Source organism: Oryzias latipes, chromosome 1 (assembly GCF_002234675.1).
Source record: "Oryzias latipes chromosome 1, ASM223467v1".
Lineage (NCBI taxonomy): Eukaryota > Metazoa > Chordata > Actinopteri > Beloniformes > Adrianichthyidae > Oryzias > Oryzias latipes.
The window spans coordinates 35,311,708-35,331,360 of record NC_019859.2 but is presented as its reverse complement, the minus strand read 5'-3'; the positions used below and the strand labels follow the sequence as shown (position 1 = coordinate 35,331,360).

The window sequence follows — 19,653 nt, the reverse complement described above, 5'->3', positions numbered from 1 at the left end:
CCATTGGCGCGGAACAAAGCCACCACTCATTTCCCATCATCCCTTTGTTTACACATTCTCCCACTAGCTTATAGCCCCTCACAACCCCAACCTAACGTTAGCGCTGAAACAAAACGAGGAAAACAAAGACGTTCATGGAAACATTTGTCAAAAAGTCTGTTTCACAACAAATTAAAAAAAGAAATATTCAGTGAAGCTAATTTATTCTGAATTTTCGTTATGTGTTTCTCCATCCTGAGAAAAAGCCACAAAAGATATTAAAAACAGCAAAAAACACCGTTTTCATTGGAGTGGGTCTTTAAACAGACTGAACAGCCAGGACGTTCGTGTCTGTGCATGTGAGGAACAAACAGATGCACCAAGAACAAGACAGACAAGTCCTTGAGCGCCTCTCCATGCACCTGAGGACCTGCGGCCAACAACAAGTGCACAGGTGCGCAGACGGAAGGACAACTGTTTGCCCAGACTCACAGAGAAAACACGACTCACTTCTTTATTTGATTCGTTTGTGTCCAGATCAAATATTCAGATGTCGCCTCGTCCGCCCAGCCATGACCAGGGCCGTCCTCATCCGTGTTCAGCACCGTCACCTGCCCTCCATCCCCCCCACCCCCCAGCAGTGACGTGCACACAGCCCTCTCAAAAGGCTCTTTTGTGTTTTTGGTTTCAGTTTTACACCCAAAAATGCAGCGGACGGGATGTTGGGCTCTATCTGCTTTTCTGAACCAGCCGGACTCGTTCCCAGACTCCAGGAGTCACTTTTGTAACTGACACACTCAGTTACTCGAGATCAGGAGTCTGTTTCCGCCCAAGACAGGAAGTAGTTTGTATGTTCAGTTTGTTTGGTTATCATCCCTGACAGGAATGACGATCGGTCTGTCTTGTACGCGATGAACGTCAGCTGATTGCAGATAAGCTGCTTTGATGAGGCTGCTGGCTACGATAGAGGAAGTCTTCCCCCAGAATTCTTTGCTGTGACCCGTGGGATCCACACGTGTCGCAGCAACAGAAAATAAGGCCTTCACACTTTCAGATTCCAAGAAACGTATCAGTTTCCTTTCATCCCACCTTTCTGTGCTGTGTTTTTTCCCCTCTCAGCCCTCTGCGACACTCTGAGAACGACGAGCGGCAGAGGTGAGGAGGCGCTCGTGGTAACTTTGGTCTGATGGTTTGTCAGGAGCTGCAGGGTAGAGCTGAGTTTCAGTAAAGCTGCCTGCTGACCTCACTTCTCCTGGTTCCAGAGAAACCAACACTTCTATGAAATCCTCGCCCACGCTTGTGTTTTCACACCTAATGGCAGCAGAATCGGGTACATTTCCCCTGAAGCCTGAGCCGAGGCTTCACTCGACTGACAGCAGAACGAGCTGATGTGGAAAACCTGAGAGGCAAGTTAAAAGAAAACACAACAGGGGTGCCGGTTTGAAAGCGACCAAGTGCCTGTTGGTGGCCAGCTGAGAAATGGGGGGGGGGGTTAGTCTTCTTCTGGGTCACTGAAACCGGCAGGTCTTTGTGGAAACATCACAGCGTGACAGAGAGAAAAATAGATTTCCTTTTCAGGTCAGACTTTTGATCAAGTGCGCTAAACGACCTTTGAAGTTAAAAATGCAACTCTTTTGCGAGCTTTTGCAAAAAACTATCAGGAGAATTTGTTTCAGGCTTTACCTGTCTGTAAACCACCAAAAACACATCAAAACAAGGTCAGTGTTTTTCTGTGTAAATAGAAAGTCACATCATTTTGTGCAGATTTGCTTGAATTGGAAGCATTTATTCTGCCATTTCTATTGTATACCAAAGTTGTATTTTATTATGGCCTAAAGGGCCTATATCATGCAAAACCATCAGCTTTTGAGTGTTAAATAAAAACAACAACAACAAAAAATAACCCCAAAGTGGTGTTTTGATCCATTCATGCATTTCTGAGTATTCCTCTAAAAACTGCTCTCTAAGCACCACCCCCTCCCAATCCACCAAAACCAGCAGGTCCTCACATTGTGATGTCACAAAGGGAGGAACACCCCCTTCCAGGAAGAGTGGGCTGCCAACCCCGCCCACAGGCTAAAACACACGCCCACTTTCTCAGTGGAGCTAGAGGTCGGCTAAACGCTTTCAGTTTATGTGAACAATCTTAGGGCCCGGTATCACCAAGAGATATCAATGTTCCACATTTAATTTCGATTCACCTGAGACTGTATTGATTGAATTATTTTGATACAATCAATTCAATTTAATTTTGAATTTACACGCTTTACACACTTAAACATATTTGTATGGAAAAACATTCCAGATATAAAGATATTCAATAATATGCTACAGTTGACATACAGTAAATGTATCAGTGCAATAATAAACCAGTGATTGTTAACACCATACAGGGTTACAGCTTTTCTCAAACAGAAGCTCCAACAAAAATGTGCAGATCATTAACATTGTTAAGGTTCAAAAACGGACTCATGTTACAAAATAAATGTTCTGCCTCTCCTGGAGGCGTTTCAGTTTGGCCACTAGGTGGAGCCCTCGCTGTAGCATCACATTTTATTCCCAAAAAAATTGGTTGCATTAAAGTAAAAGTTTCCTCAAAAAAGGTTCTAAAATTCCTGCCTGAGTGTATAAAGCTGTTCATTTGGTCAGTAATGTATGTTTGGGTCAAATGAGCGTTAGCATTAGCCGTTCTATGGGAAATTCCATTATATGTTAGCATCAAGCTAGCAGACTTTGGCTTTAGTGCTGATATGAAAGATCGATCTCTACTTTACTAATCGATTTAATTGGATTTTAGCAACCCAGCTTTATGAACGTCCATCTCTGGAAAAGTTCGGATGTTGTTTGTTTTCGTGGGAAAACGCAGACATCTGCTGTAGGTTGACGTCATGAAATGGGCGGCACTCACAAGGAGAGAAAGGCGGGGCCTCACAGATCGAGTCGTTTTACTTCCTGGTAGGAAAATGAGCTGCAAAAATAACTCATATTCTATTGAAGAAATCCTTGTTTAGTGTACCAAACTTCACATATTTTGTATAGTTTACTCTGAAAGGCTTAAGAAAAGCAGGGTATAGGCTTTAATGTTAAAGAAAAACATGGGGGGGGGGGGGGGGGATCATGGGGATCTACAGAGGTGGATGCTGCGTCTGGACCTGGCAGGGCCTCTCACCCGGAAGGGGGAGCCTGCAGCACCCCAGGTCCATCCACCTGGATTTACTTCAATAACGAGAAGCAACAAGGAGGCGGAGCTTCAGAAGTGAGGTTTTTTTTTCTTCCAACATTGTGATCAGTTTGAGAGGAGAAAGCAGTTCTGGACATCTGGAAAACAGTGAGGAAAAACAGCAACTCCTTAAAATAGAGCTTCCTCAGACTTTCCATGTCTAGACCTTGTGGAGCAGATTTTGGGGGGGAAACACCTTTTTTCATTTGTTTCTGGAGTTTTATTGTTTCAAGCTTCTGGCTTCAAACGGGACTCTGAGGTGGCGCAGACGCGTGAGAACACGGCTTGGCGTTTTATTTTCACATGACTAACGGAACAGTCCTGTTTGCTGCTTTCTGACCGCTACATTTGCACGGTGACTCCTCATGAAGCCATGTTTGGTCGCTGCTCAGCTCCTCCTTGGAAGGAGGGCTGCCGTCCAGAAGGACCTCCACCTCCACCAAGGCCCCCCCCCCCCCCCCCCCCCCCCAAACATACAGGACACCCCATTAGGTCAGGAGGGGGAGGTTTGCACCCCAGAAAGTAAATGACAACTAAACAAGGCCTGGAGTTTTAAGTTAACTTCTATCGCCGCCTGCTGGTCATTTTTGAACATCACAGTTCAGAAATGTTCTGCTGGAAAAGGTTTGTTAAAAATAACATTATCAAACTAAGTGAGACGAGTTTTAATGAACTGATATCATCATTTGTTTTGTTTGTAACTGTTTGGGGGGGGGCACAACCTTTCATCCAAAATCAGGACAAAATCGGGGCTCATCATTGTTCCAGATTAGAGGTTAAACACAATCGTAGTCGCTTTAGAAAACAACATCATCCTGACTGAAAGGAAGTGTAAAAGAGTAAAACATGTCGTTCAATGGAACCAGGACCCATCATGCACTGAGAATCAGTGAACCCTTAGAAGAGAGTAGAGCCCCTGACGTCTACTAGATTTTATTCACTATACTTGAGGTAAAGTATGAGTATAGCAAGTATACACTAGACCATGTACGTAAAGGAAGTATACTAAGTCTTCAGACTAATCTAGAACATTTTACATTTATAGTGTATAGGTGGTAGGACAGTCACTTTTAGTATAGACTGATCCCGAATTTCCACGGGTCTGTCTGCGCTGCATCTTCGTTGTGTTGCGTGGGGAGTCTATCTTAGGACCGTTAGTTAGTTTACATTAACTCCAGTCCACCCCCCACCCCCCACCCCCGGCTCCCAGAGCAGCAGTGGCGTGCAGTCAGGTGAGGCAAGTGAGGCTCGGCCTCACCTGTCATTGTGATCAAATAGAGAAACGTACAGTAACCCTTGTTCTATCTTAGGCACTTTAACATTGGGAGTTGGGTCATCTAGACCCACTAGACAGTGCTCTGAACCTTTTTTCTTCAATGATTTGTGATCAAATGGATTACATGAAATCTTTCCACCTTTATCCACCTTTGTCATGGTGGGGAGAACACCTCAATGGAAGGGGGGGGTCATCTAAGATAGCACAAGGGCTAAGTAAATATTATTTTGCACTGATCCGTGTTGAAGATATATTTGCAGTTGACTCGACACGTTTTCCACAGTTTCTGAGGTTTGATCATAGAGCTTTTTGTGGAGAAAGATCAGCGCACGGACTCAAACAGTGAGGCCAAACAAGTTTTTCAATGTTTGTTTTTTTAAAATAACATGGGAGTAAGTGGGGGGGAAAACAGTATTTGAAAATTACAATTTAGGCCTAAAATAATTTTTTTAATGATCATTTTCACAGACAACATTTGATAAAACTGATTAAAGCTCCAGAATTTGAAGTTGGAAAAATACTACAAATAGCTACTGAGGATCAAAAGGAAATGTGGGCTGATCAAATCTGTACATTTAATTTGCTTGCATTATATATGAATAATTATTACACGATGGAGTGTTCTGTCCACGTCTATAAAAGAAATATTCTCTGTTGGACAAATATTATCTTGTGTGTATCTTCTATGCTGTTTCCTGCTGTTGGATGAATGGGGAAATATTCAGTTCTTTCATTTTAAAAACCTCCAGAGGAGTCGATGCCTCACCAGCCATCAACCCCACCACACGTCACTGCAGAGGAGTGGTTTGCCCCGCCACCCCGTGTCGAGTTGTTTGCCCCGTTCTGTTTCCCCCCACGCCCTCCTCTTCCTCGCTGAATCCTTGTTAAATGTTTAATGTCATAAATCTTGTTCTTTTTTTTGCATTTCCGACAGTAAACTGTCGTCGTCCGTGAGGGAAATGGACGCCGGTGTTATCTGCTGTGCTAACGTGCGTCATTGTCAATATAAAATATAAGGTTTTATTTTGAAAGTACAAAGGAAGAGTTTATTTTGACCTGTTTCCAGTTCTCCGGCTCTTCCTCTTAAGAGCTGGTATATATGCGCTCATGGGGAAGGAGTCACACCTGAAACTGGATAGTATTGTCTACTTAGCCTACATGGTTTCGGGTCGTTAAGAGTTCTTTGTCCTCAGCTGGGGGTTGGAGAGCCAGTGACTCCCTCCCCTGACATCTCCCCCATGAGCGCATATAACCCAGCTCTTTTACCAGCTATTTCAGAATTGACAAAGCCTTTTGGATAAGAGGTGAAACGTCTTCAACTTTAAAAACCAAGTCCACATGACGACCTTTAAACCTACTACTATGATGGAATCCACCGGGATGAATGAGAGTCTTCATAGACATATTCTGACTGATTGATTAACGAACGATCTATTCTTTTGGGTCAATGGAGGCGCCCCGCAGACGGACCGGTGAACGTCAGCCTTGAACACACTCGAAGAACCCTCAAACAGATGAAGTTTGTGTCTCAGCCTCCGGTTTTTAAGACAGGAGGACGTTTTCGGCGGAAACTTCCCAAAGCGTCGGACTAAAAAAGTTGTTTCCAGGTAAGTGCTGCGTCTGCTTTTCCGGGAGAACATCGGCAGCGGCCACCTAAGACGCGGTGAACTCTGACCCCATGCTCACGCTGCGAGCACGCTGCGGCTCGCCCTCGGAGGGCACAGCAAGGAGGGACATCTTGATTCCAGCTGACGAGGGGTCAGCGGTTGCAGGCCCAAGGACGTGGTTGCTGATGGACGGCTGGGACCTGCAGTGCTCCAGGTGGAGCAGAAAGGTGGGTCGGGAGGTAGCGGGGGCTGTCTGAGGTGAGGGGGGCAGCGGTGACACCGTGCACGTCTGTCCCTTCTCATTACTGCGTCCGCCCTTCATCTTTCTGCTGCCCTTCTCTTCCGGCTCCCTTTTCACATTGGAAGGAGGACTTTCCCCACCCTGATCCTGCTCGACCCCAAAGTGAAGGTCCAGCAGAGGCGTTCTCCCACCCCCGTCATCCCTGAAGCTGCACAGTGTACTCTGGGTGTCCTGCCCCAGGCCGGACGGCAAGGAGCCAGCCTTCCCCATTTTACAGCTGTCCTCCTCTTCCTCCTCCTCCTCGTCATCGCTGATGCAGCGGTCAATGCTGGGGGAGTGCTGGAGCCTCTGAAGCTGTGCCGACGTACGGCGAAAAGCCCCGCCCATAAAACCAGATGGCGAGTGGGCAGCGCCGAGCAGGCGGTTGAACAGGGCGATGTTGGGGTGGCGCGTGCCGCACTCCTCCATGTTCTCGGCGATGTCCTCCAGAGGCTGGAAGTGCATCTCCTCTTTAGGGATCCTGGGTGGGGGGTTGGGGGTGGGAGTAGAGCTTTCACTGACAACATTTAACTATAAACTATCAAAAAATTTATGACTGACACTACTCACAACAATTTTGGGATATTGTTTTTATACAAGCGTTTTTCCGTTTTGATCAGAATTTTAATGACATTTTCTTTGATGTTGCTGATAATGATTTCATTAGTTGAATATTTATAGTTATTGTAGATTTCAGGTTTGGACAAGAACCAAACTGGTTTTCCTCTGAGTGGTGATGCCGGTCCAGACTGTTGCTCCTCCTCCACCAAAGTGAACCCTAAAAACGTGTCTGTCTCTCCGTCCGTCCGTCAGTCCTATCTATCTATCTATCTATCTATCTATCTATCTATCTATCTATCTATCTATCTATCTATCTATCTATCTATCTATCTATCTATCTATCTATCTATCTATCTATCTATCTATCTATCTATCTATCTATCTATCTATCTATCTATCTATCTATCTATCTATCTATCTATCTATCTATCTATCTTGACTCAGCGTTTCGCTCACTTCGCCTTCTCCAACAACGCTGACGACCATCAATTCACCAGACACTCATCAGTGAACAGGACGGTAGACCGTTGCTGCATTGTCCATTGTCACAAACTCTGACAGTAGTTCTGTGTGTCGATGCAAGTTTGCCGATGACACTTTGAGACTCACCGAGTTCACCTGCAACACCTGACTGCCAACTACTCCCTTCTACTATTTCGTTCTTTTTGGTTTACCACAAAAAACTCTACGTAAACTGCACTTTGTTAAAAACTCAGCTGAGACTCAGAATTATCGCTCAAACACCATCCATCCAACCAACACATCACACCTGTTCTGCAGCAGCTCCATTGGTTACCGATCACACACCAGATTACATACACAATACTTGTCCTGACTTTTAAATCCATCCACAACATTGTAGGATCTTGTTCATGTGGCCACACCCACCCGTACCCTCAGATCCTCCTTCTCCCTTCATCTGGTTGCAGCTACTCTGCCCGGCTCTGGAATTCACTCCCCCCTGACCTCCAAAACATTGGCTCTCCCTCACAATTCATCAAGAAGCCAAAAACTCACCTTTTCCAACTTGCATATTTCCCCCATAAATTGACAGTCTTGGCATGATTTTAAATGCATATTTTAATGTACATTTTTTTACCTAACAAATAAAATTGATTATTATTATTATTACTACCAACCTGAAGGGGCTATGGTCAGGTGGCGCTGCTTGTTTTTTCAGCGGCGTTGTGTTCATGGCTGTTAGAATGATAAACCTGGAACAACTTACTGACTAAATCAGCTTTTTAGACCCACAGAGTGTTGACGAAACCCTGAAAAGGTTTTTTTGTTAGAATGTTTTGGTTTTGGCTCCAATAAGACAGACGGACTGAACACAGTGAGACTTTTGTGTGTAAAAAAACACAATCAGGCGTGTCTGTCACCACAATCACACACAATCAGCTCAGTATCCTGAAAATCAGTGAAGTGAAACAAACCCTGTTTAGTCCATTGAGTTATCCCAGACTCATTGTGAGTAGTGTATCTCTGACCGTTCATTCGTGAAAAAAGTGGACTCAGAGGACAGGAGTTGGGGAACTCACGCCATGTCGAAGGTGGAGCCCTGGAAGGAGGGTTTGCGGAGGCCGAAGAGCGTGGCCGCCGTGTACGGGGGCCGAGGATTGGAGTCGTTCCAGTACCGGTCTCTCTCCATCACCGGCAGATCTCCATACATCTCATCAACCGCCATCATGGAGACCTGCAAGACGTCAAACCAATGTGTGACCACGCTGAAGAATGAACCAACTGACTGAAACCCCCTTTAGCGTTCTGAGGCAACAAGGTCTTTCGTGGCAGCCTCCACAGCAGTTGGTGCAAAATATAATGAGTTAAATCTGTAATCTGTAGGACTCCCAAAACTACAGACGGGAAAGCAGCCAACAGGATCTCTGTGGGGATCATTGCTTCTTTGCGGCTTGATGTTTTACAAAATCTCCTCTGGCTCTCTATGAGGAACTGGGGTGGTTCATCCCAGCCAGACTAGAACAATTCTGGGAGCATTTCAAAGAGAAGCCCTATTGAGAAACACGGTGGTAGGAGTATCACGCTGTGGGGCTTCTTTAGATGGTCCTTGGAGGTGGCGTGTGACACTCAGAGGTGTCTGAAACAGTTTAAATGCATGTCTCTCTTAAAGGACGACCCAAATTAGAAGAGATTTCCCCGATCAAGCTTCATGTTTCATAATCCTCCATTTAAAAACAGAGGAAATATGGAATCATAAAACGTAAAAGTTTATTTTTAACCTGAAAGTTTCTGTCGATTAGCCAGTTGGTCTCAAAGTCGTCATCATCTTCTCCAAAGGGGTTGATCAGCTGCTCTGCAACCTGCCAGGCAAACAGGTAGAAAAAAAAAGGAAGTCACGGGTCGCTCCGAAAACGGAACAAACTTTGTGTTTCACTCGCTCTGACCTTCAGCCAGCCTGCATAAAAGAAGAACTGCAGCAGCGTGAAGATGGGCACATACAGGTCCAGATCGTGGCCCTGGTAACCCTGACTGGGGTCCAGAAACTGACGGCCAATCAGACACACCAGGAAAAAGCTGTACACCGCCAAAGTCACCACCTGCAGAGGAGGACACGGGTCACATGCTGCTGCTGCTGGTGTACAATGGAAGAATTTCATTCCACCGGCAGCCTAGATGGAAGCTTGTAGACCTCCTGCTGGCCGTTGGATGATGTGCCCACTACACACAGACAGGTGGTCCCTGATGGTGTCCATCCTAAAGGTGCGTCTTGAGACCCTGCCCAAGGTTGGTCTTAGTGTTCATCATGTATCCAAGTAGACCCAGACCCTTTTTACTGTTGAATGGTGGACTGCAGATAATTCTTTGAGGTTGCTGTAAAACGTTTGTGGAGTGGCTTCGGAGCCACCTCATCGTGTCTCCCTGACTCGCCACCGGAGTCTATCGCCTTCCCATCAAACAAAATAAAAGCCAGGAACTAGCGAAATGAGTAAAAAACAAACGTCTTTGGAAAGTTTCTCTGCCAAGTGGAAAAGGCCCAGCCAGGAGACAGAAGAGGAGCCTTCCACTGCCAAAAAAAGAAAGCTGCATTTCATAGACACTACTTCCTTTTTGCACCATGAGTGTGGGAAGGGGAGAGAAGGATGACACCTGTCCAATGTACGATGACATGTGTGTCAAAATAAAAGCTTAGAGATCGCCTTGTCATGTTTCTGTTCCTCCTTCATCATAGCATTTCTGTGATAATCATCCACCACATCATAAATATCGGTCCGTGAGGACATTTTGTGTTGTCATACCAGTCCGTAGCGATAAAGAGGTTGGGGACCACTGTTTTAAGGTGTCTGTGTTTCCTTTAGCATAGGTATTTTAATAACATTTTTGTATTAAAGATTTGTATATTCTCCTAAAGTACTGGTCTCGGTTTCCCACGCCAGAGAGTCCTGCATTTATCTGATTTTAGTTTTCTGGTGGCGGCACTCGGCAGCAACTGGGGAAGCCATAATGCCGCACAGTCCAGAACCGTTGCAGGACGGAGTCATCCCAACTGAGTGAAAAACTGAGCGAGGAAAGCAGGTTTGTGGCGCCGAAACATTCGACTTTAACACAGCAGTGAGTCCTCATCAGCACTGACCTGAGTGTAGACCAGGGGCACGCTGACCATATCGTAATGAAACAGCAAGCTGCACTTCCCTCTGAAGGCGTTCAGCTCCTGTCCGACACAACCAGAGACAACTCAACTTCACCTCAACAACTCAACTTTCACATACTACAAGTGAAACACAAAAGCTTTTATTAGTGAACTGAAAGGATTCTTTTTTTAGACCACAACAGATAGCAGAGCCGGTTGATATTTTAGACAAATTGTGCATTTTGTGGTACAAGTACCAAATTTGCTGTGGATGCATTTACCTTAGGAGCCCTTCTTTCAAAAAAATAAAATAAAAAAAACACATTTGCCACGAGAAAAATCCAAAACGGCGGCCATTTGTAAAGATGGCAGCCATACACTCAATTGTTACAAAAATGTGAAATGTCTATTTATCACAGTCTTAACAACATGGACTGTTCATACAAAATATTAGTGATGGCCCGTTTGACACAGACGCTTTGGGGCGCGTTTCACCTTCATTGAGCAGAGTGGTTTGGCACAAAGTTTCAGGGTGTGTGTCAAGTTGTCAACTAGCGCAGATCACGTGGTTGATGACGTATGAAGCGCCAAATGCTTCGTTTGGTCGAACCACGGTTCAGATGTCACCTGTGTTTCAACAGTTGGGCGCACTATTCTCTAGAAATACAAAATCCCAAACGTTTCCAGACCAGTTCTATTGTTTCCTCTGTATTGGAATCAGAGTCAGTTCATTGCATTTTACCATGGTAAAGTACTGTGGCTCAGGATCGTTTCAACTTGGTTTCTCCTAATAAGACCTTGAACATTATTTATAAGGAAAATACTTCTATCAATATTTGATGGTGAGGTATTATTGTGTAGTAGTAGCGATAGCTCAGCGGAATAATCGTGGCGTCTGCATCCAAAGATCCCGGGTTTAAGACCAGTATTTAACCATTTTTTAAATTTGCTTTGTGTTTATTTTCTTCATGTGATGTGTGTTTTGCTGTGTCAAGCAGTTCTCACAGAAAACATAACTCTTTGTGTTGTTTTACACATACGTCCAGTCTGCCACCAGATGCCGCTGTTCTGTGTGGTTTGAAATCCCTGAATGGGTGGTTCCTTTTTCTAGCACAATTACATGAACCCCCAGGAAAAGCTTCATGGGGCTTCTATTCCCATCCTTACTATATATATATATATATATCTATATCTATATCTATATCTATATCTATATCTATATCTATATCTATATCTATATATATATATATATATACATATATATATATATATATGTGTGTGTGTGTGTGTATATATATATAGATAGATAGATAGATAGATAGATAGATAGATAGATAGATAGATAGATAGATAGATAGATAGATAGATAGATAGACAGATAGATAGATATATATCTATATATATATCTATATATATATCTATATATAGATATAGATATATATATATAGATATAGATATAGATATAGATATATATAGATATAGATATAGATATAGATATATATATATTTATTTTTTTTTAAATCATGGCTTTTCTTCATGGCTAATGTTTTCTGAAAGATCGGGTCCTCAGTTACAGACATGCCAAATTTGGTGCTTGTACCACGAAATGCAGAATAATTTTAATAACTAGTCCCACTAAGATCACCAGTCCGTTTCAGTGCTGCTAAGCTGGTTCATCTACAGCAGTGGGTTATAAGAACTGACATCCACCACCTTGTGTCCCAAATTATGATGCAACTGGTCTTTAAGTGTCAAAACAGATGAAATTCTCTGCTTTTCCATTAAACTCATGGATGACATTGTGTCTGTGAGCTCTTTGGATCACTGACATCAATCCTCAGACACCTGTTTGGCAAAACCTCTAAAGAAGGATCTTCCACAGTTTGAAGCAGACCAACGTTTTCGGGGGGGTTTGAATGAAAATCTGGGATATTTCAGGAAACCTGATTATCGTGCTATTAGGAGATTCAGGGCTGATTAGAGCACACATGGGTTGGTGCAGCTAAAGGCAGATTGTCTTGTATGTGTGTTTATGTTCATACATTTGTCTGATTTTGACTTGTTTTATCGCCAATTTACTCTTAAGTTAACTGCTCATTTTACTGAATGTATGGTTTAAAATGTGTACGTTATCTTATGTAAATATATAGATTTTTGTATCTTCTAGGGTGATTTATAACATCTACCTCAGGGCTGCAGATGAAAAGTAGCCCTTTGGCTAACCCTGTCGTATTGACAGGATTGTTTATTAATATGCGTTCTCCCTGTATTGAATAAATAAAATTAATCAAAATCAAGAAGGTTTCTGCAGGACAAATACGCCAGATAAAGAGAACAGCTGCTAAAATACTATTACAAAGCAGCAACCACAGATTTGAAGTTGCTGGAGTCTCTGGAGTCCCACAAGCATGAAGGTGTAGGATCCTCCAGGGGTTTGCAGTTCTACACAAACCTTCTATTCAGCCCCCCCCCCCCCCCCCTTAAATAACACTCACAAGCAGAAACAGCTGTAGTGTGGACATACATTAAGACTCATTTTCAGTCTTGCTCATTGATCAGTGCCACGCAACCCTGGACGGTCCAGACTTCTGGAGTAGGGGTTGGTGGGTGGATGGCCATGTCCCACCATGTCCCAACAAGACTGGCAACGTCAGCAAGGAGGTGTGGGAGTCATGGTTTGGGCCGGAGTCATGGGGCTGAAGGTATTTTTGATTGGAATAGCTTTTGATTTCAGTAAATACGACCTACTAATGCAGAAAATTTAACAAATGACCATTTTCAGTTTTTTAGAATCTGTTGTGTGTAATTATGTGGAACAGTGACGTTGAAGGTTGATGTTTCTTAAGGAAAAATACGTTTATCTTTAGGAGGTTTGTTCAATAACATTTAATATGTACTCTAATGGTTGGTGACTTGAAAATTATGGCGGTTGTGGGAAATTGCTTCCTTTTGAAGCCAGCCACTAGTGGTCATTTGAGGAACTGCAACATTTGTGCCTGCAGGTTTGCTTCATGGAAACAGAATGTGGAGGTTTTGCTTTTAAACCAATTTTTCTGCCATTTTGTTGTGAGAACGTTTTCAGCTGAGACATATTTTAGTCACTACAGAAACGTGACTCTTGAACATAAAGCTAATTCCTGTGGGTGATGTCTCCTCGGGGCTCAAAGGCCTTCTGTCTGTGGCTGAAGAGCTGCACCTCCAGCAGGAGCTTGAGCGCGTGGTCGTCTCTGATTCTGCCCTCGCAGCGAGCCACTGCAGCCAGGTTGGTGAACCAAACACAGGGGATCCAGTACTTGTTGTAGGGAGAGTGGAGACCCTCGAACTTCTTACGCTCCTCTCTGGTCATGAATCCTGCACAGACGGCAGAAGCACTGCTCCAGCTTCTTCATATTGGAACATTTGCCCCATAAAAGAGTGTACTGACACTCTTTTATGGGGTAAAGAGTGAACACACACTGTCGGCTTCTCAATCTACTTCCCAGCTTTAAACACTAGGTGGCAGTGACAGCTGGTCAGAGTGGAGGTAGCTGGTGAGGGGTAACCCTCTCTGGGAGCTCTCACCGGCCTCCACCACATGGTCCATGGTGGGGAAGCGCTTGAAAACGGCTGTGCTGACGGAGCGGAGGATGAGCAGTGCGGACAAGCTGGCGTAGCGCATCATGCTGCGTCTAAGCAGGCGGCCTCGCTCGTCGTTCCCCTGCAGGCCTCCTGACAAGACGCACATGATCCGGTCCGGCAGCGGGATGCTGGTATACTGGTTCCACCACCGGTTCACTATCAGGGTCACGTAGAAACCTGCACACAGCAGCAGCGGTTCAGCTCCTAAACTCCTCAGGCCAGCTGTTTAAAGCTGTGGAGCTTCAAGAATCATCAGTTATGGGACAATCAGGAACCCTGCAGCGAAAAACCTTAAATTGGTAAATATAATTTTCATAGCTTTTGATGACGATGATGAGTAAACATCCATCCTCTTTGGAACCCACTGAATCCCTTTTGGGGTCACGTGGTTGCTGGAGCCTATCCCAGCTACTTTTGAGTGAAGGCGGGGCACACAATCGCAGAAGAGCTCAGAAATTCGAGGTGTTGTCTGATGGAAGGGATTTTATGTTCTGGGTCATTTTTTATGGATATTTAAGAACAAATGATTATTGTTCAGCCATATTTTGATCCTCGTTAAGCAATTCAACAAATTTTGTAGTTTGTAATTAACATTTTCCAGGATAGAACAGTAGTGCTGGATATCGTCTGCATAGAAATGATATGAGATGTGGCTGAATTGATTAATATGTATATAATAATAAAATAGGGCATAGTACAGAACCCTGAGGAACACCAAAAGTTATTTTTTTCAATTTCAGAGCTTGAGGAACCAAAAGCCGCATTAAAAGTTCTTCCACTAAGATACGATTCAGATTTTATGGCTAACAGAGTTGCATGAGGTCAAGTGGGACATTTGGTTATCACTCTGGTTTCAAAAAAATTAGGAAAATGGAAGAGAGAAAATATGGCTGCACTGTTGGATGATGTCAGGTCCAGCAGATTCATGGGACTCACGGTTGAGTGCATGTTGTGGCACACAAGTTCAGCAATTGTTGGAAATATTGAAGTTACCAATCAAATGTTCCCACATTTAGAAGAGACCAACAAACAGTAACCAAAAATTAAAACTGACATTTAAATTTCGTTTTAAGTATTGTATTTGAGATTCTATTTGGCCATTAGGGGGACAAGAGAAAATAGTATTTAAGGGGTCCTTTTAAAACTATTTTCTTTTCTCTTAGTTTTGTATAGATTAGCTCTCAGGACAAGTACGTTTACTTAGAATCTGCATGTTTTGGTGTGTTGAACATGGATTCTTAAAAATCCAATGATCTACAATGTCTTTGAAATGAAGAGTGAACTCGTGAAACACTTCAAAAGTGCAAAAGCAAACGATCCACAGCAGAGACAGACGTGCAGGCAGTGGCGGTTTTTGATATGGGCGATGTGGGCGTTCGCCCGGGGCGGCACTTCATAGGGAACGGCATTTGCCGTGCCCGATGCGTTACACATAATGTGCTACTATATTCAAAGAGGAAGCTTGGAGCTTTTAATTTGAAATTGCTTCAGCTGAGGCCACTTTACGCTTTTATTTTGACACAACAGACTCTTAAGAATGTCTTCATCCTATTTCCTCTTCACACTTAAGGCCCGTACACACCGGGACGAATATTCGCCACGCGTTATTAGCCAGCGTTTTTCGCCACGTTTTTTGTGTTCACACCCAGGCGATTTTCGCTGACGATGAGCCGAGCGAACATGCAATTTCATTCCCTGACATTAGATGGCGCTTAATGTAAAACAGAAATATTCCTGTACACAAGGTGGCGCTGCGCAACTTTACGCTTCTTAAAGTTGCTTTTCACTCAGAAGAAGAGAGCAAGTATTTACGCGCTTGTCAGAATCAAACAAAGAAAACATGAATATTTCAAGCACCAGTAGCTCCAACTGGTGCTTGGTTCGGGGATATTTTAGAATGTCCGTCATTATTTCTTCACGGCAGTGTAGATGCAAATCGGCGTCTATCTTCTTCGCTGGTATGTGTGCTCAGCAAGGCAGTTTTGTGTTTGAGCGCCCCCAAGTTGTGTTTTACTGTAACTTCAGAAGCTCCAGACACGTGTGCAAAAGCGCCGTTCTCATTGGTCGTATAGTTTTCGACGCAACGCGTCAAACCAAAAAAACGAACCCGAGGCGTTTTTAAAAAGTCACGCTTTGACGCGTGTCGTTCTTTCGCGTCGGTGTGCACACTCACATTGGTGCCCTTTGTTTAGTCACGAGGCGTTAAACGTCGGCGAAAATCGTCCCGGTATGAACAGGCCTTTATGGTACAAAAAAAAAAAAAAAAAAGATGAGATAACTCAGAGTGAAACAACGTAAAACAGGCACATGAAAAAGAATTAGGCAGAACAAAAACATCCGTGCTCAACCCAATTTCGACAAAAGCAGGCAATGGGGATTATTTCCCACAATTCCTTGCTCCGACACAGCAGACCCGACGCGCACGTGACCACCGCCCTCAGCTGTAAGACGCTTGCGGCCACACCTCTTTGCGGTAGTCTTTGGAACATAAGTCAAAAAACTCGAGAGGGGGGCGCAACTCGCCGGTGGCTGAATCACACTCACAGGTGATTGGGAGTCTTTTTCTATCTGACAATCAACTCTGAGCCGCAGCTGCGCCTGTCGTCATAGAGACGGAGCCGCGTGTGTCAGAGGGAAGGGGAAGGGGAAGGGGAGGGGGAGGGGTGGTGGGGGCAGACCATTTTTTATGGATTGAGGTTTTTTGGAGGATTTCTACTGTTGGTGTTGCACAAATTTAGGGAAATGCCAAATATTTTTGGAGTAATCCCACTGATGAGTTCTATGATTTAGTCTTTAATGTTTTATAAGACCTAAACATATTAATCACAACAAGTTTTTTTTTAGATCTCATCCCTCTGATATGTTTCACAAAGACACACACAGGACGTCACACATTAAGAAATTATTGCTAAAAATGAAGCAGGAGTCCAGCTCTAAAAAAAAAGCTCGAAAAAATGATAAAAGAGCAAAAAAAAACGGAATTATTTGATTTGTAATTTCTTATTAATATTTCCAGGCTTTCATTGTTTTGTCCTGCACCATGTTCATATTTGTATAATTTTGACAGAATATATTTCTATGGAGAGCAAAATATTACAAGTTATTTAAGGTTTAACTTGAGTTACTCTAGATTAATGTTCCTGTTTTTATTCATATTTATGTTCAAAAAGTTCAGTTTAAAAGGTTTAAAAGTTTAGCTTTAGTGTGTTCAGTAAATGTTTATCTTCTTCGGCCCAAAACCTTAAGCGTGTTTTTAACTTAGGCCCCTGTGTATGAGGCCAGAACAGTCTCATAATTCAGAATTGCATACCTGTGTGACTGAGTTTGACACCCGTGTAATACGAGTCTAGAAAAGCCATGCATTTTTTGTGTAAAATGGCTAAATAGAAGATAGGGAACACAACAGGATGTTGTCAAATTTTGTATGTGTGCGGCGGGGGGCGCTGGTGGGGTTACTCGCCCAGGGAGTAAGTTAGTGTAGAACCGCCAATGCGTGCAGGTATGAGTGGCGCTCTGTCTGTGAAAACTCACCCAACACGAATGACATGGGGATCAGGCTGGCGTAGTGGTTGCAGTAGATGGCCAGCTTCTCAAAGTATCTCTTCTGGTCCTCATACAGAAAAAATCTAAAAATAAATAAAAAATAAACAGCTCAGAGATCAATAAAAAAATCAAGTTCCCTCTGTCAGTAATCCTGCCTCACCTGTAGGTGATGCTGATGGCGGCGTACAGCACGAAGAAAGCCAGGAACTCTTTGTACAGCACCTTGTAGATGCTGCCTTTCCAGGCCAGGAGCAGTTTGGAGAAGCCGCAGAAGCGCGCGTTGGCCACCCGGGCCGTGTAGGTCACCGTCATCGCAGCTCACAGCTTTCCGGAGGAGACCGGACACGAGTCACCAGCTGTTGAAAAAAAAAACTCTGAGAAAGAGCTGAGAAAGAATCTTCTCACCTCCAGAGGGGAATCCACCTGGGGCGCATTTCATGCGTAATTGACGCCGCTGGAATGGCGCGTAAACGTTTTCATCCACAGTGAATCCGAACCCCGAAAGTCAGTTGGTCCACGGAGCCGATCCCCTTGTGGAGTGGTGCTTGCGTCGGCTGCATGGCTGCAGTGGGGCAGCGGTCAGTGCGCCCCGGGGTAAATCCCAACAACGGCTCCGGGAGCGGGAGCTCGTTAGCGCGGCCCCTGACAGCGAGAGTGGGGCTGATGATGGACCACAAGCGACAGGCCACAGCGCGGGGCGCTGGGGGGGGGGGGGGGGGGGGGGGGGGGGTTATGAAACAGAAGCACGCGGGCCGTGGAGAGGACAACAACAAGCGTCCCGTGGGATGTCAGTTTTCCTGAATGAAGTTTGGCTGCATACTGGACCAAAAAAACACCTCAAAAACAATGAATAGATTTTAATTTCTACCAGCCAGCACCTAAAAACTCTCATAACATGTATCATCATGTATGTGACCCAGTTTTGGTCCAGCAGGTACACAGCTTTTTCTTCTACATCTAAAAACGTTTCAGGACTTCCACTGGACCTTTTCCAGAAAGGCACTTTTCTCCTTAATCCATGTTGATGAAGATATTTGACCTCAGATTTGTTCTCTTTTCCAACCAGGCAGCCTGACAGAGGGCCTCAAATCTGACTGAAAGGCCAAATCCGAAATTCATCCCCTACCCCTGAAGTTCCTCCCATTGCTCCAATTCTTGGGGCATCTGGAGCTTCATTGGTGTCCGAACTTGTTTTTTTTTTTTTGTTTTTTTTGTTTTTTATTGAACAATTGCAACATACAAAACAAGAAAATACAACAATTATGCACATATAATGTACAATAGAATTCTGAATACAGAACAAACGTGTTGCATTCATTAAAAAATACTAATTATTAATAACAAACACAAAAGGGAATAAGAAATAAAAAGAAACAAAAAAATAAAGAGAAAAGAGAAAATGCGAGAGTAAATCTATGTCAGCAGTCCAAAAGAATTACAGATGCTAAATGTTTTTTGAGCTTTTGTATTTTTTGAAGCAGAAATTAAGTTTAAATAACGCTGCAGTTCCAGTTTGAACACAAAGAAATCAGGTTTTTTATTGGAAAATTTTCTTTTGTGTATATGAAATTTAGCCATAAATAATACCATGTTTACACAAAAGAAAGCATCACGGTCTTTGACATCAAAGCTATGAAAACCAAAAAGTATGTTTTTATAATAAAGTTGTATGTCAGCAAAAATAGAATCGGTGATAAATTTGTGAATGTTTTTCCAAAATCTGTATGTAAATTCACAAGACCAGAATAAATGAGAGCAGGTTTCAGGTTGTTTCTGGCAGAAAGTACAATTGGTGTTTATGTCAGCCTTAAATTTAGTTAAGTAATGCTTTGCTGGATAAAATCTGTGTAGGAGTTTAAAAGAGATTTCTTTGACTTTATTTGTTAAGAAGTATTTTTGTGGTAAAGACCAGACTTTTTTCCAATCAATGTTAGAAGTGAAATTAGCCCAATAATAGATAGCTGATGGAACAGAAACTAA

At 43.6% G+C, this 19,653-nt stretch overlaps 1 protein-coding gene across 1 annotated transcript; it reads right to left on the bottom strand.

Moving 5' to 3' along the window:
• Window positions 1–5,824: 5,824 nt before the first annotated feature.
• On the bottom strand, window positions 5,825–18,349 carry best2 (bestrophin 2). The gene is made up of 9 exons (XM_023950236.1): window positions 17,834–18,349; window positions 17,662–17,756; window positions 14,074–14,307; window positions 13,709–13,863; window positions 10,516–10,593; window positions 9,329–9,481; window positions 9,164–9,244; window positions 8,465–8,619; window positions 5,825–6,843 (listed from the first exon to the last, which is right to left on the bottom strand). The coding sequence occupies exons 1-9, from the start codon at window positions 17,983–17,985 to the stop codon at window positions 6,129–6,131; spliced, it is 1,818 nt and encodes a 605-aa protein (XP_023806004.1). The 5' UTR covers window positions 17,986–18,349; the 3' UTR covers window positions 5,825–6,128.
• Between the last annotated feature and the right edge of the window lie 1,304 nt (window positions 18,350–19,653).

Excerpts from the sequence above, each read along its gene's own strand:
- best2 (XM_023950236.1), bottom strand. The coding sequence starts at position 17,985 with ATGACGGTGACCTACACGGCCCGGGTGGCCAACGCGCGCTTCTGCGGC. Across the intron at positions 17,757-17,833 it reads GCCATCAGCATCACCTACAG|ATTTTTTCTGTATGAGGACC; the intron begins GTGAGGCAGGAT and ends ATTTATTTTTAG. Across the intron at positions 9,482-10,515 it reads TGCCCCTGGTCTACACTCAG|GTGGTGACTTTGGCGGTGTA; the intron begins GTCAGTGCTGAT and ends CCTCCTCTGCAG.